Below are 27,204 nucleotides of genomic sequence, written 5' to 3'. Positions count from 1 at the left end.
CTAATTTAATATATATATGTCTGTTCGATTAATCTGTCTCTTACAACACAATCAGTTCCAAGGCTCCTCTGATCAAATTATACGCACGCAGGGAGCGCGACAGAGAGAGAAAGAGAAAAATACATGCTGTAAAGAAGACGCTTGCATGAACATCCTATCTGTTTATATCTGTCAAACAAGCCGTTACGTTTGTACTGACGCTCGCTGGCCACTTTATTAGGTACACCTGTCCACCTAGCCCGATGTAGGTTTTATGCGGTTATCTCATCAGCCAATCCCTTGACAGCAGCACGATGCATGCAACCGTGCAGATACACATCAAGAGCTTCAGTTAATGCTCACTTCAAACATCAGAATGGGGAAAAATTATTGTGATCTCAAAGTGTGACTTTCACTGTGGTTTGAGCCAGATGGCCCGGTTTGAGTATTTCAGAAACTCCTGATCTGCTGGAGTTTTCACACGCAACAGTCTCTAGAGTTTATGCAGAATGGTGCGGACAACCAAAAAACACTGAGTGCAGGGGCGTATCAAGCTTTCCAAAAGTGGGGGTGTTCTGGAATGGGGAAGCCATATCATTAGAAATCGGTTTATGGCTATATACACGCCCGGCGTGTACACTGTGATGTACTGTCAATGACCGAGATGGAACTTTTTCATACCCATGGTCCATGGATGCAAATGAAATGGAGGACAGCAGAAAGCCTATAAATCCAGTTGACTCCAGCCAAGTTCTGCATTTCATGCAGAGATCGATCATGTTGGGTTTTGGTGTTGTTACTTCCAGGGCTATGTAATTATTCAGTAAGTGAAGGCAAAAAGTATTGAGTGATTATTCTAGGTAACAGGATACTTATAACAGAGATGTCAGTATTGCTGCCTACACTGGTATACACTGATATAAACAAAACCAAAAACTTCACATAGCCCAAGAAGTCATACACAGTGTATAGATCATACACCATCATGCATAACAGTTTGGACTGGGATCGCTTTGTGTGAGCAGGAGGCATGGCTAATCAGTTCATGTTGGAGAAGCGCAGCATCCTGGAAGGACCTCTTTAGTATAGCCATACCTGTCAACTTTGAGGTTTGAAAAAAAGGGATATTTCCCAGATTTTTAACTCAAAATAAGGGAAAACTTCAGAAAATCATACCCTTCACCAAAAGTGGGTGTGTAGTTGAATGGGGGGCAATTTTCTATCTAGTATTTGTGATTTCCTGTACTCTGGTGCATGTTGGTGATAGCCAAGACCCAAACTCAATATGCTTATGGTTTATAGAGTGCATTTGTGAATAAACTATACATTTATTTTTATTTGCTTTCAGTGGTACCAGTTATTTCCCAAATTAAGGGCTAAAATACGTATCTTATGTTAAAATAAGAAAGGTCATTATATAACCAGTCAATAAATTCAATTCCATTGCAATTTATTATGGTTTTACCATAGTCATGGCCTCGGAACACTAGATAGATAGATAGATAGATAGATAGATAGATAGATAGATAGATAGATAGATAGATAGATAGATACGGTAGATAGATAGATAGATAGATAGATAGATAGATAGATAGATAGATAGATAGATAGATAGATAGATAGATAGATAGATAGATAGATAGATAGAGTAATAAAGAGTAATATAAGATATTAAACCAAGAGTGATTTAAAATGGGTAAGTTTCAGATAGAAAATAAAATAGACACTGAGTGGATAAAACAGTTAATACACCAATTAGTTTACACTAGGCTATTTATGAGGTCTTAGCCAGGACATACTTAATGTAAACATGTGTAGCTTACCTTTGATTATTTGGGAGGCTTTCGTTTTCCCCATGGAAAATTTCTTTGCGATGGAAGAGTCTGGGAACATTCCAGCCACACACTTGTTGAAATCATCAAAGAAAGAGAGGCTAATGTTTTTCTTAGCTATTAGCATCGCCATCTTCACCTCAGACCTAATCAGTGTTGCCAGATACTGCTGACGTTTTCCAGCCCAAAATATGTTCAAAACCCACCAAAATGCACTTGAAACCGCCCAACTTGGGCGGGAAACCGCCCAATCTGGCAACACTGGACCTAATCACTTGTTCAGCCTCGCCTCCGGACATAGTTCTGTAATTACTGATGCCTGAGGGGGCGGGGACGTGAATTCATGGCCCGACTTCCTGCTGTAAACTCCTGTCAGAGGCACGTCATGAATTCTGGACCTACCGACTTTTTTATATTGTGAAAATACGGGACTTTTATATAATGTCAAAATACGGGATATTTTCGGGAAAATAAAAAAATGGGAAGACAGCGGGAAATAAGTCAAAATAAGGGATTTCCTGGGAAAAACGGGAGGGTTGACAGGTATGAGTATAGCATTCAAATAAGACGGGGCAGTTCCTGCTTTTAATGTCTTTAATTATTCAAACTCGTGTACAAAACTTGTTTGCATCATGCATTACATCAGGTTTAATGCATAAACTTTGAAAATGATGCAATAGACTACACATACAACAAACACTTAATGGCCAAATAACATTACTGTACAACAATTATTGAACATTCATTCGATTTGAAATGCCTTTAAATCTCAATTGAAAAACTCTTCTAAAAAGTGATAAGCAGTTATAATGCATGAAAAGTAGACTTGGTACAAACACACACACTCGTAATAAAAAACTTGCCTCAACTGACTTTACAACTAGTAACTACTACTATTTAACATCACTGTCAAGTTGACAGAGCCAGGCACAGTAAGCACCGCATGCGACGTCAAACCTGGAACGGTGAATCAGGAGCGGTAAAACTGGTGTTGGCTCTGCAGCTCTGCAGACAGATACAGTATTATTGAGCGCTTTCAGCACGCTACGTAAACTGGCTATTATATTCACGCAACTGCTGATTGGTCGGGTGAGAAAAACTGTTTTGAGTCCGTTGCGTGGCTGTTTTTTGTCTAACGTTATGGCAATAGTTTACTTCCTTGTTACACATTTTATAGTAGCTGTATAATTTTCATAATGATGTCATTTTAACCTGACAAAAGTGCGGAGGATGAAATTGTGTTTCAACAAAAGTGGGGGGGATGAAACGTACGCATCCCCCGCGGGTGATACGCCCCTGACGTGAGTGAGTGAGTGAGTGAATGAATGAGTGACAGTCCTGTGGGTGGAAACAAATGCCTCGTTGATGAGAGAAGTCAGAGAAAAATAGCCAGGTTGATTTGAGGTATAACCAGGAAAGATACACTACCGTTCAAAAGTTTGGGGTCACCCAGACAATTTTGTGTTTTCCATGAAAAGTCACACTTTTATTTACCACCATAAGTTGTAAAATGAATAGAAAATATAGTCGAGACATTTTTCTGGCCATTTTGAGCATTTAATCGACCCCACAAATGTGATGCTCCAGAAACTCAATCTGCTCAAAGGAAGGTCAGTTTTATAGCTTCTCTAAAGAGCTCAACTGTTTTCAGCTGTGCTAACATGATTGTACAAGGGTTTTCTAATCATCCATTAGCCTTCTGAGGCAATGAGCAAACACATTGTACCATTAGAACACTGGAGTGATAGTTGCTGGCAATGGGCATCTATACACCTATGGAGATATTGCACCAAAAACCAGACATTTAGTAGAATTTAACAAGAATAGTCATTTACCACATTAGCAATGTATAGAGTGTATTTCTGATTAGTTTAAAGTGATCTTCATTGAAAAGAACAGTGTTTTTCTATCAAAAATAAGGAAATTTCAAAGTGACCCCAAACTTTTGAACGGTAGTGTATAGCAGCTCTTTACAACCGTGGTGAGCAGAAAAGCATCTCAGCATGCAACAGCAGACGACTACAATGGGTTCCATTCCTGCACCCAAGAACAGGAATCTTAGAACCAAGAACACGTGCCTGTTCAAGTGGCCGGTGAGTGTATACCACAACATTGCTGAATTCTTGAATCTGATTGGTCAGGTTGATCGTGTTCATAAAGTTTCTATAATAGCTGCTCTGACTGTAGCACTGGTTGTTATTCAAAAAGCAGTTTCTATTAAATGCGCTTGTTCTAATACGTTTCTGACAACGTACACAGGGGTTTGCGTCGCGTACACACACTAAAACGAAACTCCAGGATTTCTTTATATGGTCCTAATCGTCCTTGTATCATTTAATTGCTGATGCCTTCCGTAATCAGTCACCTATCCCTTGTTTCCAGCGTCCTTATTTAAGCTCTCTGTTGCTCGCTCAGCCATTTTTTTTTCTTCTCCTATTGCAATTCGAAGCTTTTTAAAGGCTTAGTTTGTTGTTATCTGTATCCCCCCCCCAGGTGTTAGTGCTATGTGCTTACGTGTTATGACCTCTGCTAGTGTTTTTGCTTTTCGTTGATGTCTGCAGTAACGGTCTTCATCTGTTTTTTGACCCTATGAACTTTCGTTATGGTTTTGGTAAAAGCCCGAATACAACTCTGTAGATGGAGCCATTCTCCTCTCCAAGGGTCTATAAGTTCAAACACTGAAGATATACGGTCAAGCCGGAAAGCCTGCACACCCCTTTCACCTTCTCCACGTTTTATTACGTTGAGTTCATTTTTTTGCCTTAAACATCTACACACAATCGCCAATAATTACAAAGTGAAAACAGGCTTTGAGAAAATATGCAATTTTATTTTACTGACAAAAATAGGTTATTTAGGGGTTACATAACTGTACACACCCTTAGCCTAATACTTGGTTGATGCACTTTTGGCAGCAGTTTCAGCTTCAGGGCATCTTGGGAAAGAAGCTACGAGCTTGGCACATTTGTTTCTGGACATTTTTGCCCATTCCTCTTGGCATATCCTTGCAAGCTCCGTCAGGTTGGATGGGGAGCATCGGTACACAGCCATTTTCAGCTCCTTCCACAGATCTTCAATTGGATTCAGGTCTGGGCTCTGGCTGGGCCACTCAAGGACATTCACAGACTTTCTCCAAAGCCACTCCTTTGTTCTCTTGGCGGTGTGCTTCAGGTCGTTGTCATGTTGGAAGGTAAACCTTCACCCCAGTCTAAGGTCCAAAGCGCTCTGGAGCAGGTTTTCTTCAAGGATCCCTGTGTACTTAGCTGCATTCATCTTTCCCTCTATCAGGACTAGTCACCCCGTTCCCGCTGCTGAAAAACATCCCCACATCATGATGCTGCCACTGCCATGCTTCACTGTAGGGATGGCATTAGCCAGGTGATGAGCAGTGCCTGGTTTCCTCCAGACGTGACACTTGGTATTCAGGCCAAGAAGTTCAGTTTTGGTTTCATCAGACCAGAGAATCTTGTTTCTCATGGTTGAGAGTCCTCTAGGTGCCTTTTGGCAAACTCCAAGCAGGCTGTCATGTGCCTTTGATGAAGGAGTGGCTTCCGTCTGGCCACTCTACCATAAAGGCCTGATTTGTGGAGTGCTGCCTGGATGGTTGATCTTCTGAAAGGTTCTCCCAGCTCCACAAGGATACACTGGAGCTCGGTCAGAGTAACCCTCGGGTTCCTGCTCACCTCCCTGGCCAAGGCCCGTCTTCCCTGATTGCTCAGTTTGGCCGCGCTGCCAGGTCTAGGAAGATTCTTGATAGTTCCAAACTTCTTCCATTTATGAATGATGGTGGCCACTGTGCTGTTTAGGACCTGTAAAGCTGCAGCAATTTTTCTGTACCCTTCTCCAGATCTTTGCCTTGACACAATCCTGTTTCTGAGGTCTGCAGGTAATTCCTTTGACCCCATGGCTTGGAGTTAGCTCTGACATGCACTGTCAACTGTGGGACCTTATATAGGCAGGTGTTGGCGATCCCCAATCCCCAATTTATTTGACATAATTTTATTTATTACGTCAAATAAAATCTCAGTCACTACATTTCCACATTTCTTGATAATCACATAGTCTAACATCATAAGATGACTTTATAGCATCCGACAACTTCAAGAAGCTTTAATGTAAATTCCAAACAAGATGTGACAGCAAGAATGAGACCTAATACCCATCTATCACTTTGCATTTTTCACTGCAGTTGGTATTGAGACAGCTAGCTATTAGCATTGAGTGAGTCAGAATTACAAACGTGCAAGCTGACATTTGAGAGATTAGAAGTCAAGCATTTGTTAGTTACACTTGGCTAATGTCTTCTCATGTTCTTAAAGTCAATACGGGATTTTTCTTTTGCGAATCTTTGTTCTATTTTTACTTCCTTCAAGTACATTTATGAATTAAGTGGTACTTCAGCTTCTCCAAGAGAATTTGACCTGATGAATCACTGGGTACTTTTATCACCACAGGGCCAGACAGCTATTAACTCAAATCCCAGGGTTTTTCCAGAGAGCCGTTAGTTTAAAAATAAAATCACAGCACTTTGTCTGTAAATATGTCCAGAGTATAGTCAGTTCATGGCCATATAAAAAAGTACCATGATCGCCAGCCAAAGTTCAAAGTCTGGATTGCAAGAATCTCCACTGAAACTATCCATCCATTATCTGTAATGGAGATCTGTAACCTTATCCTGTGCAGGGTCAAAGGCAAGCTGGAGCCTATCCCAGCTGACTATGGGCGAGAGGCGGGGTACACCCTGGACAAGTCGCCAGATCATCGCAGAACTGACACATAGAGACAAACAACCATTCACGGTCAATTTAGAGCCACCAATTAGGTAACCTGCATGTCTTTGGATTGTGGGGGAAACCGGAACACCCGAAGGAAACCCATGCGGACACAGGGAGAACATGCAAACTCCACACAGAAAGGCCCCCATCAGCCACTGGGCTCGGACCCAGAACCTTCTTGCTGCGAGGCGACAGTGCTAACCACCATGCCGCCCCACTGAAACTACAAACTTGAGAAAAAAGTTTCAGTCACTGATTGTTATTCTTCATCTTTGTTGAGTATATTTACAAATCATAAAAGAGAGCTAATCCATTGATACCTTTTTTGTTCATGTCTGTTCTCCAACTCTCATTACAGCTGCTCCGTTCTTGATAGAAATTAGAGTATATTGTCTGTGGTGCCATGGCCAAAGATGACTTCTTTCGATAAAAATGAATTACAAGCTATTATTTTCTGTTCTGATAAAACTATCCTATTCTATATTATTCTTCAAAAATCTTCCTTCTTGGGGCGTCATGGCTCAGGTGGATAAGGCGTCATACCATAAATCCGGGGACCCGGGTTCGATTCCGGCCTGAGGTCATTTCCTGATCTCTCTCCTGCTCATTTCCTGTCTCTACACTGTCCTATCCAATAATAAAGGTGAAAAAAGCCCCCCCCCCAAAAAAAAAAATATATATATATAAAAATCTTCCTTCTTCATGGAGCACATTTTGATCTACAGATAAGAATAATGATTCAGTCAATATATGCAAATAACTCTCTGGCATCATCTGGCAACTTGTAGAGACTTTTTGAGCACACATTAACTACTTTCTACTGAAAAGAGTTGGGAACACTGGGAAAAAAAACAAGAGAGTTTCAGGTTTCTTAAGAACAGTTGTTTTCCTGATGTTATTTGAAATGATATGGTTATTACATGTGATTACAAACTGCCTCGTTTCTAAAACGTCTCAGGATAATGGAATTTCTGGCGATAATGACATCATCATGACTTGATTGCCCTTACATCGATCAAGTCCAAATAATTTTGCACTGATTAACAGATCAGCGCCGTTCTCTCACATCCTTGCCGTGTGCCGCAAATGGCCGACTTCATCAAAAAGTGTGTAATTTGACCGATTAAGCGTGTAGAGCCTCAGCACACATGCAGAGCTTAATATGGGTTATGTAATGATTAACCAGAGTAAATATGTACACTTTTACATTCTTTTCGTTACTAGATGAGTCATAGGTTTTATATTTGATTATACCACATATGACGGATGTTTAATATATTTATACACATATACTATTTAACAGTTATTCCACGAAATCGAGTCGTACATGAGCTGGTAGCCGACAAGGCACGTAGCACTGAGTTGGCTATAAGCCATGTACAACGAGATTGACTGGAATAATTGTTTTATTCTATCCACATTGACTGTATTTTGAGAAACGGAGCGTTTTTATTTTTATTTTTTGCAAATTCGATAAAGGAAAACTTTGTACAAAACGTCCGACAAAATCATTTCTGCTTAGAATGTAAACAAACCGGCAAAATGACCGTAGCAATTTGTGAAAAATGCTATTATAATAATTGAAAAATCTAATTTAAAAAAAAGTTTGTACTATGAAATACTTTCGTTCCATATTTTGTTGCTTTTTTTTGGTATTTTTTGGGGGGGTTTCCATTTTCGAGTCGAGTTTTTATTTCGTCCGCGGTTGGTTCAGCAACACGCTCCGCCATTTTGTTTTTCTTCTTTAAGGTTTTTTGCCAATTGGCGAACCAACTTAAAGGTGCATTGGTGCCACCGACTGGGCTGGAGTGTGGAACAGGAGATACTGGGGAGGAGAAAAACCAAACAAAACTATCTTCTTTAAGCTATTTCTGTTTCTTTTAAATACTTGATAAAAAAGTGACTTGATATCTGACTTGATGCGCTCTGCCATTTTGTTTTTCTCTACTCACGGTATATGAGCTGATAGCCTAGTAGTAGAGTAGCCAATCAGAGCGTGCGATTGCTCATATCAAGTGAATATGACGGGAATAAATCTCATCTCATTATCTCTAGCCGCTTTATCCTGTTCTACAGGGTCGCAGGCAAGCCGGAGCCTATCCCAGCTGACTACGGGCGAAAGGCGGGGTACACCCTGGACAAGTCGCCAGGTCATCACAGGGCTGACACATAGACACAGACAACCATTCACACTCACATTCACACCTACGGTCAATTTAGAGTCACCAGTTAACCTAACCTGCATGTCTTTGGACTGTGGGGGAAACCGGAGCACCCGGAGGAAACCCACGCAGACACGGGGAGAACATGCAAACTCCACGCAGAAAGGCCCTCGCCGCCCACGGGGCTCGAACCCGGACCTTCTTGCTGTGAGGCGACAGCGCTAACCACTACACCACCATGCCATATATTTCCTAGTTTCATTTTTACATATGAACACAACAAAAGGTTTCCTGGCGCGGCATTTTTACAGAGGCTGAGAGACCTGTAGAGCCCACCAGTCGACTACTCAAAAATATATATCCGAGGTAGATTGCATCCTTCTAGCATATTAGAAACATCTTTCAAAACCGAGCAGGCTTTGACGGCGCAGTGGCTGGAAAATCTGCCTACATCAGCTGTCGCTTAGACTTTATGATGCGCTTCCAGAGTCCCGTGGTGCACCGTGAGATGTGCTTTAATTTATTGATCGTGTCATCGGTAGTTGTCCTGCGTTCCCTTGGTAACGGGTTGCCTCGTTCACCCCACCACCCATTCAACCAGTTAGAAGAGACACTGAGGGTGTGTGTGTGTGTTCAAACCCTGCAGCTGTACGCTCTTGTACACCTTTCAGCCCTGATTCCACACAACCTGATTCAGTGATACTGTTCTCTTATATTTTTCCGAGAATGTCAGAGTACACACACTTTATTCTGAGTATGTACTTGAGCAGCGACTCAAGTACATACTTGGGGCATGCACCGTTTATTGAATTTGATTCATGGTCACGATTTTTGGCTTCCTCAAGCAATGAAATATAATTGGCCGCTAAAGTGAGCGAATGTTAGACGTCTACCCTGCTCTCTGTGGACGTCTATTTGGCTGCATACTGTGGTGAATAATCGTCTCTACTGTAATTGTGTTTCTATTTATCGTTTTAAAGATCCACTCAATTTAATCCATTAACTAATATGATGAAGGATTTATTTGGATTCAGGGATTGATGCATAAAAAAAGATACCACTGTGCTGCTGAATTCTTGATTCTGATTGAACAGAAAGTGTTGATTTATTCCCCCCCCCCCCCTTTGTCCTCACAGTAAACTTTTTTTTTTTATTAAACAGCTTGTTCTGTAGCCTGGTCCAGGATACGAGTGTTTGCTCAGGTGTGTATGTTTAGTCTTGTGTGAGTTTCGGTTGAGAAAAAGACTGCTCTGATTAAGCCATGCCTACTGTACATCTTGCACAAGACCGAGACACACACCCACACACACATATTGAGAGGAATCTTTTGGGGAGATTGATGAAACGTAATACAGTGATGGATGTGAAAATGACAGACCTTCTACCTCCTCTGTTATTCCTCCGTTACAGATTCCTTCTTTCTGAACGATACAAAAGAGAGAGACGAATAAAAAATGCATTTAAAAATAAAACGCGAGACAATCAGATAGGTGGGAGCACGGCTTTGAGATTCTATAACATTTACTGCTTTCACAGCAATCATGACGTTTCGACAGCACGTTATTGCTTTTCATATATGGCTCCTAATCGTATACTTCTATCCTGCAGGTGGAGGGAAAAGACGTTTTCTTTCCTGCTCTTGATGGAGAGCAGGTTCTCAGTGGATTATAATGACTGATTGCGTCTGCAGAGAGCAAATTGAGGCTCATGCCTGCTGAAAATGCAGCCGTTTTTTTTTTTTTTTTGAGCTCTGAACACATCTTGTGGCTCAGTGCACGCTTTACGCTCTAATGCACAACAACGCTTTGGCCAGAAAAACTATAGACAATTATCCCTCTCACTCTAAATGAGGTTGATCAGCCAAGACATGCTTGGTTTCTGAAGATTGCTTCATCAGATTTCTCCTGGAGCTCTCAGTGTACTATAGCGAACAAGTAAGATTAGGCCATCCTTAAAAAAAATCCGTTTCCTGTCCACCGGGTGAGCAAATTTTCAGTCGGGAGGGAGGGAGGGATTTATATATATATATATATATATATATATATATATATATATATATATATATGAGTGATTCCACGCTTATGGATACTGAAATGGGGACATGAACTTATTTTTAAAAATTCACCTAAAACCATTTCTTTTTTTACCATCAGGTCACAAAACATGTAATCTTTAATGAATGATATGTTAAAAGATAACTTTAATTTTCTGAGATGTAATAAAAACATATTTATATGCCAAAGTCAGAACGTAACAGAAGTGTTGTGGACATATATATTCTCAATTTTAACAATGTAGAATTACTTTTTGAAACATAGGAAGGTGATGTTTTAGCAAATATAATTAATAAACATGTGTAGTAGAATAAACATACACATTCTTTCAATAAGATTAACATGGTATATAGCTAGATTGTAATTAATTTGTAACAGACGCGAGATGGACAATCGTAACAGAAGTAATGTAACAGACATCATTTTGGAACTCATAGGCTTGACTTTGGCATATAAATATGTTTTTATTACATCTCAGAAAATTAAAGTTATCTTTTAACATATCATTCATTAAAGATTACATGTTTTGTGACCTGATGGTAAAAAAAGAAATGGTTTTAGGTGAATAAGTTCATGTCCCCATTTCAGTACCATAAGCATGGAATCACTCATATATATATATATATATATATATATATATATATATATATATGGATGGATAAGAAATCGCAATGCTGTGTTTGCTTTTTCTTTCAGTACTTTATTACAAAAGCAGACACATTTAATAAAATATGACCGTTTAATCAACTGAAACTTGTACAAAAACTTTAAGTTAGCATTTTAAATGCTGACTGCAACATTTGTAAAACTTTTACAAAGGTACTTAAAATGTCCGACACACGGACTTTTTGTAGTTCTAAATCGACCGTTAGGCCTAGTTCGGATGAAATTACACTATGAAAATGATCACTGAATGATTTGTTTGCGATTTCGCACTTAAGCAAATGTTTGAAAACTCCGGATCTCCTTCCTTCATGGTGGCTGCCATTTTTTTGTGCCACACGGCGCATGCGCAGAGCTGATTCAGTTCAGAGTGTGCGCGCGCTCGGCGGAGGCAGTAGTGTGTCGGAGGGAACAGAAGCAGAGATAACGCTTATTTTGTCTCCGGTAAACCAGTCTTCTCCTGTTCAATTACGTGCTGGGATCAAAAGACACCGTTGGTTGTAAATGAAACCAAACTGAGCCGTTGGAGTGTATTTTCATACACAAATGGAGAAATGTTCGCTGAGTGTTTAATTGTGTAAAGCCCTGGGAATGCGTAAATGTCAAGTTCGATTTTAGATTTACGAACCCGAAAAAAATGTCGAAAAACCGGCGTTAAAAAAAAAATTCAACCGCACAAACGGCACTCACCCGGCCGGTGGACCGGAAACAGAACATTTTTTAATAATGGCCTTATTCCAGAACAGTTAGGATATTTTCCGAAATGCAGTAAAAACAAAAATCTGTGATTTGTTGATTCACGTGAACCTTTACTTAGCTGATACAAGTACAAAGAAAGATTTTCAGTAGGTTTACTGACCAACTTAACTATACCCCCGCTCCAAGGGGGGATGGGATACTGGTAGGGTGACCACCTGTCCCGCATAGCGCGTGCGCGTACAGCATTTGAAGCCGAATTTATGCGTCCCGCAAATTCAGAACGTGTCCCGCATAATCGATGCTTGCTGAGGGGGATGTCGCTCTCCCCGGGCCACCCAGGCAGCCAAACGAATATTACTTGACATTTCAGCACACCACTGTCGCCACTGTAGAACAAAACCACACACACACACACCCCTCACAACTGACTGGTTGTTGTCAACTTTTTGTTGTTGCCATGACACCGCACTCACGTGCACAGACAGTGACGAGGGACGCAGGTGCAACGCATGCATTGCTTTCATATTAAAAAATGGAGAAAGGTACCGGAGAGATGGCAGGTGAGGCACCGCTACCTCCAGTTAAAAAGAGAAGGTGTATGTACAGGAAAGAGTGGGAAAATGAATATTTGTGGCTGAAAGGGGTTGAGGGGGATACCGAGAGGGCTTTTTGTGACCTTTGCAAAACATCTTTCTCAATCGGACATGGCGGGGAATACGATGTGAAGTGACACAGGCTCGCGGAGACTCACAAGAAACGTGTGCAACAGAAAGAAACGTCTAAATCTATGGATGCTTTCCTCCGACCTAAAAACGACTCTCTAGCTGACAAAGTGACTGCGGCAGAGGTAACGAGTGTGTATCACACTGTCCAACACGCAATATCATATCGGGCAGGACTTTTTTTTTTCTACTGTTTCTGTGGTGCTGAGCCACTACAATTCCTGTTAATCCACTGAAAACTAAATGGAGACTTGTCACTATTCCTGCTGTACTGATGCACTGCAAAGCCTCAGACTCAATATTATATTATGATTGATTTAAAGTGAATAAATTGTAATGGAAAATAAATAAAATTGAGTAGCTTCAGTAAATCATAAGTGGAAGTGTGTCTGTCAAGTCATAATTCATCTCATCTCATTATCTCAAGCCGCTTTATCCTTCTACAGGGTCGCAGGCAAGCTGGAGCCTATCCCAGCTGACTACGGGCGAAAGGCGGGGTACACCCTGGACAAGTCGCCAGGTCATCACAGGGCTGACACAGACACGGACAACCATTCACACTCACATTCACACCTACGGTCAATTTAGAGTCACCAGTTAACCTAACCTGCATGTCTTTGGACTGTGGGGGAAACCGGAGCACCCGGAGGAAACCCACGCGGACACGGGGAGAACATGCAAACTCCGCACAGAAAGGCCCTCGCCGGCCCCGGGGCTCGAACCCAGGACCTTCTTGCTGTGAGGCGACAGCGCTAACCACTACACCACCGTGCCGCCCAAGTCATAATTGAATGGTCAAAATATTATGAATGTTTATTTAAAAAAAAACACATTTGGTGGCCTGTTCATGACCATACATCACCAATAACACCAGATTAGGGTATTATTGATATACCATGTAAGGTAGTATGTGCTAGAAATGGGTAAACCACTATCTGTGCGTCTTCCAGCAGCCGGCGCGGCGCAGTGGGGGCGGCGTCCCACATTGTCCCTCAAAAACATACCCCTTGTCCCCCCTTGGGCTTATGAGCAGGTGGTCACCCTAGATACTGGTTTACCTCTGTTCGTCCGTATCTCCGTATTTCCGTCCGTCTATCCGAAACACCCTTTTTCTCAGCAACCACAAATCATAGCCACTTGGTACTTGGTAGCAAACTTCAGCTTGGGGTTCTATACCGTGTGTAGCGTTTTCAGGTCACTTCCTGTTTACTGACTGAATGTATTTACAAAACATATAGCGCAGATTTACAAAGTTTTCGTAAGACTTTTCTCAGCAACTACAAATAACAACTGCTTGATATTTGGTACCGAGCTTCAGCTTGGGGTTCTGTACCATGTATACCGTTTTCAGGTCTGTCGCTCATCGACTTCCTGTTTACCGACTGAATGTATTTACAAACTAGAAAAGCACTCGGAGAGCGCAGACCTCCGCCAAGAATCCTTTAAAAAATCCGGGATCCAGAAGGTGATCCGGATCACCGCCAAAATTTAATGGATTGTTACTTGTGCCCAGTCACACCTCTGGAAAAAATTTCAGAGCAATCCGTTTATTACTTTTTCTGTAATGTTGCTAACAGACAAACAAACAAACCAACGCTACCGAAAACATAACCTCCTTGGCAGAGGTAAACATATAGCGCAGATTTACAAAGTTTTCGTAAGACTTTTCTCAGCAACTACAAATCACAACTGCTTGATATTTGGTACCGAGCTTCAGCTTGGGGTTCTGTACCGTGTATACCGTTTTCAGGTCTGTCGCACATCGACTTCCTGTTTACCGACTGAACGTATTTATGAAACATATAGCGTGAATTTTGATGCTATTTCAAGAAGTAAAATGCGATTTCAAAATGACAGTTTACCAGGATGCTATTTGAAATCCCTGGGGAGAGACACAGTTCGCAGTGTGCTCGTGCGAGCATGTAGTCTATGGGAAATGACAGTGTCTTGGATTCGCACTAGTCCCATGTTTTGGAAAATCAAAAATGTTGTCTTGGGCCTCGCTGGGATGTCACCAATCCATGTGCAAAGTATGGAGTATGTGCGTCCAGCTGGCAATTTGCATAGGTGAACAAACAAACAGACAGACAGACAGACAGACAGACAGACAGACAGCCTTTAGTAGTATAGATAGAAGTCTGTACACAGTATACAGTAGGGTGGCATCAGTTGCCCTCACTTTCATAAAATCTGATGCATTTTTGTTTGGGTGTTCCTTTTCACCAATAAAGACATCCTGTAAAAGTTTTTGACCATATTCAAAAGTCTAATGGTGGCACCATGAGGTTCATTTTTTTTTGCCAAAAAACGCTTATTTTATGTTTTCGCGTAAGGTTTGAATCACAATGTTGGACTCCGTTTATTGATTTCTTGTGACCCAGAGATCATGTTAAGAACTAGCCTAGTAAACTAGACCCACCCGCCTAGCGGCCAAAAATATTTTTGCCTAGCGAATGGGTCTAGCCTCGCACCATATAAACAAAAACACCCCGGGCATCAAATCGTGCCCGCCAATCACAACGCAAGGTTTTTGTTTGGATTCTTTGGGCGGGCTTTTGCAGGAGTGACGACAAGGCTGCGCGACGCTGGAGAAAGCACAGCAGGAAAGATGGCTACGGCTAGTGAACAGCGCGCGTTTGACTCCACTTTGGAATCAGTTTTAGAAGAATTAGACTTGGAATTTTCGTTGAAACATGAGCAGGAAGAGGCTCTCCGCTCATTCTTTTTCAAGAAGGACGTTTTCGCTGTTTTGCCGACCGGCTGTGGCAAAAGTCTGATCTACCAGCTGGCTCCGCTCGTAGCCAAAAGGATGGGGCTAGTTTGTGCAGTACGAAGAATTAATAAACAGCTTTGAAACATTGCTTTTTGATTGTTTCTTATTTTCCCGTTATTTTAAATTTAAGGGAAATTATTTCACCAAACACCACTAAATAAAAACTCTCAAAAACAGTTTAAGCAAACCCTTGAAAACACTTGGAAAAAAAAATGAGTGTATATGGTACAGACTCCAAACTTGCGGTCATTATCTCCAAACTTCTTAATATCTAGAACCTGTTTATTAATTAATACGCATTTTGAAAAATTATTTATTTCAAGGCCTCCCCCACTGCTTTCTGTCGCTCTGACTACGTCACAGTCACTGTTGCGCTGATTGGTCAGAGCGTTGGCCTATACGCACAGAGACAGTTTGAAAGACAGCAGTTTGTTCCTCCTACCCGCTTCGGAAATGTCTACGGATCGAGGCCAGACTAAATATTCACATTTAGTCTGGCTTGCCAGGCTAGTTAAGAACCTTTGCAAGGGACTGAGAAGCATTAATGTTATTCATAATACATTTGTATTGTTTAAAAGTAGTTGAACAATGATTCAATGAACAGCTAAAACTCAAACTGTGCTTGATGATATATTTAGAATATGTACTAAAAATGTGTATCTAAGATATTTGGTATACTCTATAAGGTGCCATAATGTTTCATGAAAAGTGATTGAAATTTTGTCATAAAATAGCAGCTTTTTCCATAACTTTGAGCTCCTGGTGGCACCATTAAACTTTTAAATTCTGTCAAAATATTTCACCCAGTGTGTTTCCTTACCAAAAGGAACATAAAAACAAAAACGCATCATGATCGGAGGAACTTTTCATTTTTAGGGGGCAACTGATGCACCCTAGTATACAGGTACAAATCTGAACAAGTGAACACTCAAACACGCTTTGTATGGATATTATCTGGGGGCAGCCATGCCCTGAAGGTTAGAAAAGCAGCCTTGGGCCAAAAGGGTCACCGGTTTGATTCCCAGGATCAGTTTGGGCAAAATCCTTAGCAAAAAGTTCAAAGATGTTTGGTTAGTGCAAGTGAACAAACCCTGATGTAGTCCCTGGATCACACACTCCTCTCAGGATAAGCATCTTAAGGGGTGTTCACACGGCAACTTTTACTCCAGTGTAGCACCGGGGCTGCCCCGGTAGAGTGTTCACACGGTACAAAGTTATACCGGTGTAGCCCCTGAAAGCTGCTTAAACCGGTGCAAATCTAACCCTGCTCGGGAGGTGGTTTAAGAAATTTACTCCGGAGTAAATGCTAGTTTGCGGGGCAGCACCGATATAAAATGGGACGTCTGAACGCTACTCACTACGCGTGAGGAGAGTTGATTACATATGGGCATTGCATAATTTGCATCTTGGTATTTTGCGCTTCCAAAATGGCGAATATCAACAACAACAGAACTGCGTGTCTTCCAGTGTTGCCAGATTGGGTGGTTTTAAGTGCATTTTGGCGGATTTTACCATATTTTGGGCTGGAAAACGTCAGCAGTATCTGGCAACACTGGTGTCTTCATCCACGTTGTTTTCCCGGCGCTTGGTGATGCCATGACAACCGGGAAAAGGAAGTACATTTTCACGCATGCGCATATTTCATTTCCGCATTATTACTGTCGTATAGCACGGTCGCAAAAACTGCCATGTGAACGCAAGTGGGGCTGCACCGGTGCTAACACGCTTCTCTCTAGTAAGCAGGTTTGTGACGTGTGAACGCTCCACAAAATTTACACCGGTGTAAGATATATCGCAACAAAATACATCGGTGCAGCATCGATGCAAATATGTGCCATGTGAACACCCCTTTATACAAATTTTTGTGCCTTTGGTGCCAGTGTGAATAAGAAAGCCATTGAGTGCGCCATCAACTAAGGGCCTGAGTGGCTCTTTCAGCTTCTTATGTGTAACTGAGGAACTCTTTACACGTCTGTTTTCCTGTTTGGTTCTGAGAGGCTTATCAGGAAATGTACTGTGAATGACAAAGTGACTTAATTCCCTCTCTCTCTCCCTTTCAGTGTGCTGTTTCGTGGTCCATAAGCGCTGCCATGAGTTTGTCACGTTCTCCTGCCCTGGAGCGGACAAAGGACCCGACACAGACGTAAGTACATGCACGTATTGACACGCACCAGTCCCCTTAATCAGCTGTATCTGGGCGATAAGAGCACATGTGGATGATGCATGAAAAAGTAAGCGTTTGGGAGGAAGAAAAAAAAAAGTCCTTTGTGAGCTGTGCAAGCAAGCAAAGCTCTTGGAAAGTTGTAGGAGATGAAACCAGTGGATGATGTTGTCAAAACATGACTCTACCACAGTGTGAACGCTTCACTATGGTGAGCCTCCTGCATGATGCACATTCATGGCTCACTGATTAAATACAGTCCCTGGGGTTTCAAAGTTCCTACTCATACTGGGAACTTCAAGATGGTTTCCGATTCATGTCAGCCCTTGTGAGCATGATACCGTATGCAGGACAGAGTATGACAATTTGACGACTTTCCAGTGTCTACATGAATTGACATGAAGGATTATGTAAAGTGGGCGGTGCTCTATGCTTCGTTCTGCTCGAATGCTGTAGTACACTTATGCCCCTTTTCCACCAAACCAGTTCCAGGGCTGGTTCGGGGCCAGTGCTTAGTTTGGAACCGGATTTTCTGTTTCCACTGACAAAGAACTGGCTCTGGGGCCAGAAAAACCGGTTCCAGGCTAGCACCAACTCTCTGCTGGGCCAGAGGAAAGAACCACTTACGTCAGTGGGGGGGGCAGAGTTGTTAAGACCAACAACAATAACAAGACCGCGAAAGGTCGCCATTTTTAAGCGACGAGAAGAAGCAGCTGTACAAACACGAAGTCATGCATTATTATTATTGTTGTTGCTGCTTCTTCCGTGTTGTTTTTGCTTCGATATTCGCGCCAAGGTTTATCCAAACGCAGCGACGTAACTGACGTATACAGCGACGTAATGACGTGGCTTCCCTTAGCACCGCGAGCTATGGAAAAGCAAACTGGTTCTCAGCTGGCTCGCAAGTTGAACGAGTTGTGAACCAGCACCAGCACTGCCCCCGAACCAGCCCTGGAACTGATTTGGTGGAAAAGGGGTATTAGAGGATCAGACAGAGGAATGCCAATCAGTTCACTCATTAGAATATTAGGCCACACCTACCGAATAAAAAAAACCTTTAATTTAAAAAAAAAAAAAAATTATTTTTACCTTCTGCTTCATGAATCGGCTAGATTAGGCATTTAAAATGTACAACTCTGAATTTTTTATTATTTTATACATTTTTGTAACTGAGGACAAATAGTCGAATAAAAAAAAAATCAAACTGTATTTCTTGTTTTAAATTTGTGCCAAAAATTCAGTTTTATAATAATCAGGAGCAGAAAATTCTGCTTTAATTTTATAACAATCCAGTAAAGAATATTCAAATTTAAAGGAGAACTGAAGGCAATTTTTTTATGATCAAAATTCTATTTCTCTCATTTTATTAAATATACGAATGCATTTTTGATAGCTGCAGTATTTTGTCGCTGCTATAGCAAGTTATGAGTGTTTGAAATATGCTCTGTAATATATCAGTCCATATGTCAGAGCAACGGCCGTAAACAAGATTCGTCGAGACTTGTGCGAGACATCGTAGGACGGAAATAAAACGTACAGCTGAAATCAAAGTGATCGACATCTGCCAACATTTCCTGTGTCCAAAATCGCTCGCTCGTTCACTACTCACTACTCACTACATAGGGAATTACTATAGAGAGGACTATATAGTGAGCTCATTGGTAAAATGAAAAACGCTTTCAGACACTGGTATTTACGTCATGACTGTCGTACAATTAAAAGGTGCTAGATCAGTCGGCTGGCGGGTTTTCAAAATAATAAACACGTGCATGTATTTTTGTGATAAATCCATATTATACTGAGCGCATTTCCTACATTAATCAATACAAAGTACAACCCCGATTCCAAAAAAGTTGGGACAAAGTACAAATTGTAAATAAAAATGGAATGCAATAATTTACAAATCTCAAAAACCGATATTGTATTCACAATAGAACATAAACAACATATCAGATGTCGAAAGTGAGACATTTTGAAATTTCATGCCAAATATTGGCTCACTTGAAATTTCATGATAGCAACACATCTCAAAAAAGTTGGGACAGGGGCAATAAGAGGCTGGGAAAGTTAAAGGTACAAAAAAGGAACAGCTGGAGGACCAAATTGCAACTCATTAAGTCAATTGGCAATAGGTCATTAACATGACTGGGTATAAAAAGAGCATCTTGGAGTGGCAGCGGCTCTCAGAAGTAAAGATGGGAAGAGGATCACCAATCCCCCTAATTCTGCACCGACAAATAGTGGAGCAATATCAGAAAGGAGTTCGACAGTGTAAAATTGCAAAGAGTTTGAACATATCATCATCTACAGTGCATAATATCATCAAAAGATTCAGAGAATCTGGAAGAATCTCTGTGCGTAAGGGTCAAGGCCGGAAAACCATACTGGGTGCCCGTGATCTTCGGGCCCTTAGACGGTACTGCATCACATACAGGCATGCTTCTGTATTGGAAATCACAAAATGGGCTCAGGAATATTTCCAGAGAACATTATCTGTGAACACAATTCACCGTGCCATCCGCCGTTGCCAGCTAAAACTCTATAGTTCAAAGAAGAAGCCGTATCTAAACACGATCCAGAAGCGCAGACGTCTTTTCTGGGCCAAGGCTCATTTAAAATGGACTGTGGCAAAGTGGAAAACTGTTCTATGACGAATCGAAATGTGAAGTTCTTGATGGAAATCAGGGACGCCGTGTCATTCGGACTAAAGAGGAGAAGGACGACCCGAGTTGTTATCAGCGCTCAGTTCAGAAGCCTGCATCTCTGATGGTATGGGGTTGCATTAGTGCGTGCGGCATGGGCAGCTTACACATCTGGAAAGACACCATCAATGCTGAAAGGTATATCCAGGTTCTAGAGCAACATATGCTCCCATCCAGACGACGTCTCTTTCAGGGAAGACCTTGCATTTTCCAACATGACAATGCCAAACCACATACTGCATCAATTACAGCATCATGGCTGCGTAGAAGAAGGGTCCAGGTACTGAACTGGCCAGCCTGCAGTCCAGATCTTTCACCCATAGAAAACATTTGGCGCATCATAAAACGGAAGATACGACAAAAAAGACCGAAGACAGTTGAGCAACTAGAATCCTACATTAGACAAGAATGGGTTAACATTCCTATCCCTAAACTTGAGCAACTTGTCTCCTCAGTCCCCAGACGTTTACAGACTGCTGTAAAGAGAAAAAGGGATGTCTCACAGTGGTAAACATGGCCTTGTCCCAACATTTTTGAGATGTGGTGTTGTCATGAACTTTAAAATCACCTAATTTTTCTCTTTAAATGATACATTTTCTCAGTTTAAACATTTGATATGTCATCTATGTTCTATTCTGAATAAAATATGGAATTTTGAAACTTCCACATCATTGCATTCCGTTTTTATTTACAATTTGTACTTTGTCCCAACTTTTTTGGAATCGGGGTTGTAAATAATAAATACACAGTAAATAGTCCTATTCCACAACTATAGTAATCCAGATTATGTCAAGAACCGCTCAGCTAAGTAAAGAGAAACGACATCCATCTTTACTTTAAGACATGACGTTTCTTAATTAATAAAAATAAAGACAAACCATTGAATTGGAAGGTGTGTCCAAACTGGTACTGTGTGTGTACTGACTGAACTACATGAGAGAGCAGTGCTTCTGATCACATAACCACATGCTTCTGTAATAAGACGCTTCTGTGTGTATTTTTGGTTAGTCCTTACTCTTAATATTACATCTCAGACTCTGTGTGTGTGAGAGAGAGCGTGAGTGTTTCGCTCATTTCCCCCTACGTACAAAACCCTTATGATTTTTTGTTTGTTTGTTTGGATGGTTGGTTAAGTGACTAGTTAATTAGTAGATCGATTCAGTGCATCACTGCATTAGTGGATTGATTGGCTAATTAATGGGTGGATGTATTAATTGGTTGGCTGGTTGTTTATATGACTGTTTGGTTTGTTGTTGAATTGGTTGATTGATTGTTTGATTGATTATCTGGATGGTGTATTGGTTGATTGATTGGTGGTTAATTGATTGGTACATTGGCTGGTTGGTTAGTTAGTTATTTATTTTATTGTAGTTGATTGGTTGATTAATTAATAGATCGCTTTTTCAGTTGGTTGGTTGTTGAAGTTGATTTGGCTAATTGATTGATTGATTGATTGATTGATTGATTGATTGATTGATTGATTACTGGTATTAGGTTTGACAGCGCACCGCTGCACTGATGAACCTCACATACATTTGTACGGGAGAACAGCATGTTTTCGTTTGGCCATTAAATACATTTAAAAGTGTTTAATCTTGCATAAAACTTGTGTCGATTCAAGAATAAATAACGTATTTACGGCATAATATTGTTAATTTTGTGCGGCGTTGTGATGAGCTTTTACTTTAAGCGTTTGTTTTAACATTGTGTCATGCAATACACCAAATTCACAGGCGCCGCCATCTTGGGTTTTTTAGTGATCTTCGTCACCGGTCCGTGTGTTTTGTTGTTGTTTCCAGCTCGCTCACTCGCTGTTGGTTCAATCAGCTTGAAACTCATGATTCCCACCTAGTGGTCGAATCTCTCATGTTGACTTTATTTTCCAGTAAAATCGGCTGAACACTTTGCTGTCTAGCGCCCGCAAAAGATCGGATCACTGAGGAAAAGTTTGTATCCTTCCTAAAAATCAATGATTTTCTGGGTATTTTTTCATGGAGAAAAAATGAGAAGGTGTATCGATATCAGTAATGCTGTTTTGAAGAGAATGAATACAAGTTTGAGCCTCTTCTACACAGCGCATTCGAGCACCACAGTCATTAGTCATGCTTGGTGTCCACAGTTTAAAGTGAACATACCGGGTAATTTCTGGTTTTTATGTTTAAACACAAAGGATGGACCGATTTCATTGATGTGTTTCTTTTAAGCCTTCTAGGTGCAGAATTGTGATCTACAAGAAGAAGCCTTTATCTGTAATTCTTACCCTGATACTCAAAACTCCTAAATCTTTTTATTTTTTGCTTTTTTAATTCATTTTTATTAATTTCTGATTGAGGTGTTCTCATGAATGGAAAATTCAACCAATGGAAAATGGTTGCTGGTTTGGGACCGGGGCAACGGACCGAAATGGACATTTTCAAATGTTCATAACTTTTCTTTTTTTTTTCAAGACATATTTACAAAATTAAACAAGTTTTCAATTCAGATCTTCACACTCGGCAGCACGGCGGTGTAGTGATTAGCGCTGTCGCCTCACAGCAAGAAGGTCCGGGTTCGAGCCCCGTGGCCGACGAGGGCCTTTCTGTGCGGCGTTTGCATGTTCTCCCCGTGTCCGCGTGGGTTTCCTCCAGGTGCTCCGGTTTCCCCCACAGTCCAAAGACATGCAGGTTAGGTTAACTGGTGACTCTAAATTGACCGTAGGTGTGAATGTGAGTGTGAATGGTTGTCTGTGTCTATGTGTCAGCCCTGTGATGACCTGGCGACTTGTCCAGGGTGTACCCCGCCTTTCGCCCGTAGTCAGCTGGGATAGGCTCCAGCTTGCCTGCGACCCTGTAGAACAGGATAAAGCGGCTAGAGATAATGAGATGAGATGAGATGAGATTACACAACGCTATGACAACTACTTAAAAAAAAAAAGGCCTGTGGTGTACCTGCACATTCATGCAATTATCTAATTAACCAGTTATGTGGCAGCTCAGTTCATAAAATCATGCAGATACAGATTAAGAGCTTCAGTTGATGCTCAAATCAAATATCACAATGGGGGGAAAATGTGATCTCCATGACCTTGACTGTGGCATTGTTGTTGGTGTCCGATGGGCTGGTTTAAGTATTTCAGAAACTGCTGATCTGCTGAAGTGAGATGTTGACATGTAGCAGTGAAGTTGGAGTTGGCGTGAAAAACAAAAAACATCCAAGGAGCAGAAGTTCTGTAGATGGAAACTCATAGTTGATGAGCGAGATCAGAGGAGAATGGCCAGACTGGTTTGATCCACTCAGACCAGGAAGGCTACAGTAGAATAACTCAAATAACCACTCTTGACACACGTGGTGAGCAGAAAAGCATCTCAGAATGCGCCACATTCGGAATTAGCAGGAATCAAGCAGAACCAGCCGGAATGAAAAATTTTTCAAAATCCGTGCCACATTCGGGCGGGAATTTCAAACTGACCAACATGCTTACAGCTTTGTAAGAATGCCGTTCGAATACTTAGAATGCGCGTCGAACCCGCCTCGAATGATTCTTGCACATTCCGGGTGTATTAGCTTTCGAATGCAGTTCAAATGTAGTTGGAACACAGTAGGAGTACCTAGAATGCTGTTAGAATGCAGTAAGGATATTAAGAATGCACTTTGAGTGCGGTTCGATTGCTGCCTGAATACCACCCGAAGTCTGGTCGGAAGGTGCCTCGAACGCTGTACGGTATGAATTCACCTCAGATGCAGCCAGAGCACTCCCGGAATAGCCGCCGAATATGTTTCGAACGTCTAAGAATTCAAAGAATACTTGGAATGTACTTCGAATATCCCGGAATATACGAAGAATTTTCATTCCGACGGCATTCCGGCTCATTCGAGGCACATTCAGGACATTCTGGCAGGATTTGAAGTGGCTTGCCATTTCGATTTTTCCCTCGAATGCGATCAGGATGTTTCGAATGCTGTTGGAATGCCGTAAGAATATTCAGAATGCAGTTAGAATACACTTCGAATGCCATTCGATATTTCTCCTCTTCGAATGCACCTCAAACGTTTTGAGCATGAGCAAAACATTCGGGCCGGCCACAAGAATGGGCCCGAATGTTTGGAATGCAGTCAGAATTTTAAGAATGCACTTCGAATATCCTGGAACATACGAAGAATTTTCATTCCGACGGCATTCCAGCTCATTCCGCCTCTAGTGTGACTACCCTATAAGGCAGATGAGCTGCAACAGCAGATGCCAAGACCACATCATGGATCCTATTAAATTAATTCTCTCTCTCTAATGATGTAATGCTTGATATAGCATCCTCCACCCCATCCTTAGTAGGAAACACAACCCAGAGTATGCGTGTATGTGGTGTTCCCCAGTTCTCGAAATGTACACGGCTCGGTATCCTTAACGCTCGCAGGTGTAACCTGAGGAACGGCATACCCGATGTTTTATATTTAGCAACTCTCCAGTTCAAGCCTCAGTCTGCTGACACACACGGGGATGCTCATTGTACAAATCGTATCTTTTATTACCAGTTATCACCCACGGCACCGTGCTGTCTGAAACTCAGATTTATAACCCCTTGGGTTTAGTCTTTTGTGTTTTGACTTCGAGATCAACCCAGTCATTAATCACTTTATATTAGCCCTTATAGCCACTGCTCACTGAGCTGACTGTTTCTCCATCAACCCGTGGACGTTTTCCTCTCGCACTGCCCACTGATGAAGCACGGCTCTTCATCATGTAGTGACAGCTGCTTGAGCTTGTAAAATTATTAAACTGTCAGTGAAGTTGATTCGGTCGAACATCAATCTCCATCAACGTTTACAGCCTGGATGAAGTTCTATATTAAACACACAGTATATTAAATATCAATATACTGTATGTTATATTTAATGTGTTTGCTTTATGAAGTAGATTGTTGCTGCTCAGCACCTACAGGATATTGTCTTTTTGCTGAATTTCTAATAAGTAAGGAATAATAATCAATTTTTTTTTCCGTTTCCGGTTAAGAGTACGTCGTGCGCATTCTGGCTGCCGCTTCTCACCAGAGCTTTTTTTTAATTTTATTTTTATTTTCTTTCTTTTTCTATTTTCATTTTTTTTTATTTGGGGCGGCACGGTGGTGTAGTGGTTAGCGCTGTCGCCTCACAGCAAGAAGGTCCTGGGTTCGAGCCCCGTGGCTGGCGAGGACCTTTCTGTGCGGAGTTTGCATGTTCTCCCCGTGTCCGCGTGGGTTTCCTCCGGGTGCTCTGGTTTCCCCCACAGTCCAAAGACATGCAGGTTAGGTTAACTGGTGACTCTAAATTGACCGTAGGTGTGAATGTGAGTGTGAATGGTTGTCTGTGTCTATGTGTCAGCCCTGTGATGACCTGGCGACTTGTCCAGGGTGTACCCCGCCTTTCACCCGTAGTCAGCTGGGATAGGCTCCAGCTTGCCTGCGACCCTGTAGAAGGATAAAGCGGCTAGAGATAATGAGATGAGATGAGATTTTTATTTATTTATTTATTTATTTATTTATTTCTGTGTGTTTGTGTAGTTTGATGTTTGTTTGAGTGTTTTTGTCCGCCGGTTGTGGTGTAGCTCCAGACCCAGTTTTGGGCGTCGGTTCCCTCCAGGCCTTGGTTCGCCGTGGGTGATGCCTGTGCTCCCAGCTGTGGACTGCAGTGAGCCTGTTGCTCATTTTACATCGTGGTTGTCCAGCGCTCCGTGCTTTAGTGCTTGGCGTGATGTTCCGAGCGATGTTGCTCGGTGGCGTCGCAGCGGCTATGCAAGTGGTTTGTGACACACCAGCGCTCTGCATGGCGGAGCTTCTCTGCTCACTTTGTGGATCCATGGCGTGGTGTTCGAGCGATGTTGCTGACGGCGTCACGGCGGCAGTGCTGGAGATGTGGGACTCGTTTTCGTGTGCCTTTTGGTGGGACTGTGGCTGCTACACCACGGGAATTACATCCTGACCCCTACTTGGTGGACTTTTTACTTTTTTTTTTTTTTTTTTTTTTTCCTTGTCTATAATTGTAAAGCGTCCTTGGGTTTCTTGAAAGGCGCTATATAAATTTAACTTATTATTATTATTATTATTATTATTACCATGCACTGAGAGGCTCCGGTTGATTCTCTGAGGTGACTGGGATGGTACTATTTTGTGAGGGTCGCAGCCCTGAAGAATTATATTTTTTGATATCCCTCATCAAAAAATCCCAAATTGAAAGTGTTCAGATTGAATCTTGGCATAAACTCACTGGAGGCAGCCATGTTTGTTGTTTAAGCCTAGGTCACAACCGGACGTACGATTTTTTGGCCGTGCGATTTTTGACGTTTCCCAAATCGCTGCATTTTTTTTGTTCGTGAAGAAAGACGCACGTTGGCCGTAAGTTTGTCTTGCAACCTGAAAAATACATAAGCGCCCGTAGAGTTTGTTTGACATGACAAAGAACCTCTGCGGCCGGTCTGCGGCCAGTCTACAGCTCGAAAATCAGCACGTCACACACGCGATCTCCGTGCGTTTCTTGTTTTTTTGCACGTAGACTGGCCGTAGGAGCACGTACAGCTGGTTGTGACCGAGGCTTTACGTTGGCGCGACCTTTGACTTGCGCATTAGGGTGCATCAGTTGCCCCCTAAAAATGAAAAGTTCCTCCGATCATGATGCATTTTTGTTTTTATGTTCCTTTTGGTAAGAAAACACACTGGGTGAAATATTTTGACAA

The 27,204-nt window shown here is 41.7% G+C and overlaps 1 protein-coding gene across 2 annotated transcripts in view; it reads left to right on the top strand.

Annotated features, from left to right (window-relative positions):
- Positions 1-27,204, top strand: part of prkcaa (protein kinase C, alpha, a) — a 517,863-nt gene that overhangs the window by 166,529 nt on the left and 324,130 nt on the right. For both annotated transcript variants that reach the window (XM_060918929.1, XM_060918930.1), the window contains exon 3: positions 17,720-17,802. In XM_060918929.1, the coding sequence (XP_060774912.1) occupies positions 17,720-17,802 (83 nt within the window). The remainder of the gene's footprint in view (positions 1-17,719; positions 17,803-27,204) is intronic.

This window comes from Neoarius graeffei, chromosome 4, assembly GCF_027579695.1.
Source record: "Neoarius graeffei isolate fNeoGra1 chromosome 4, fNeoGra1.pri, whole genome shotgun sequence".
Lineage (NCBI taxonomy): Eukaryota > Metazoa > Chordata > Actinopteri > Siluriformes > Ariidae > Neoarius > Neoarius graeffei.
The sequence above is the reverse complement of the archived record's forward strand: the minus strand, read 5'-3'. Positions and strand labels throughout refer to the sequence as shown.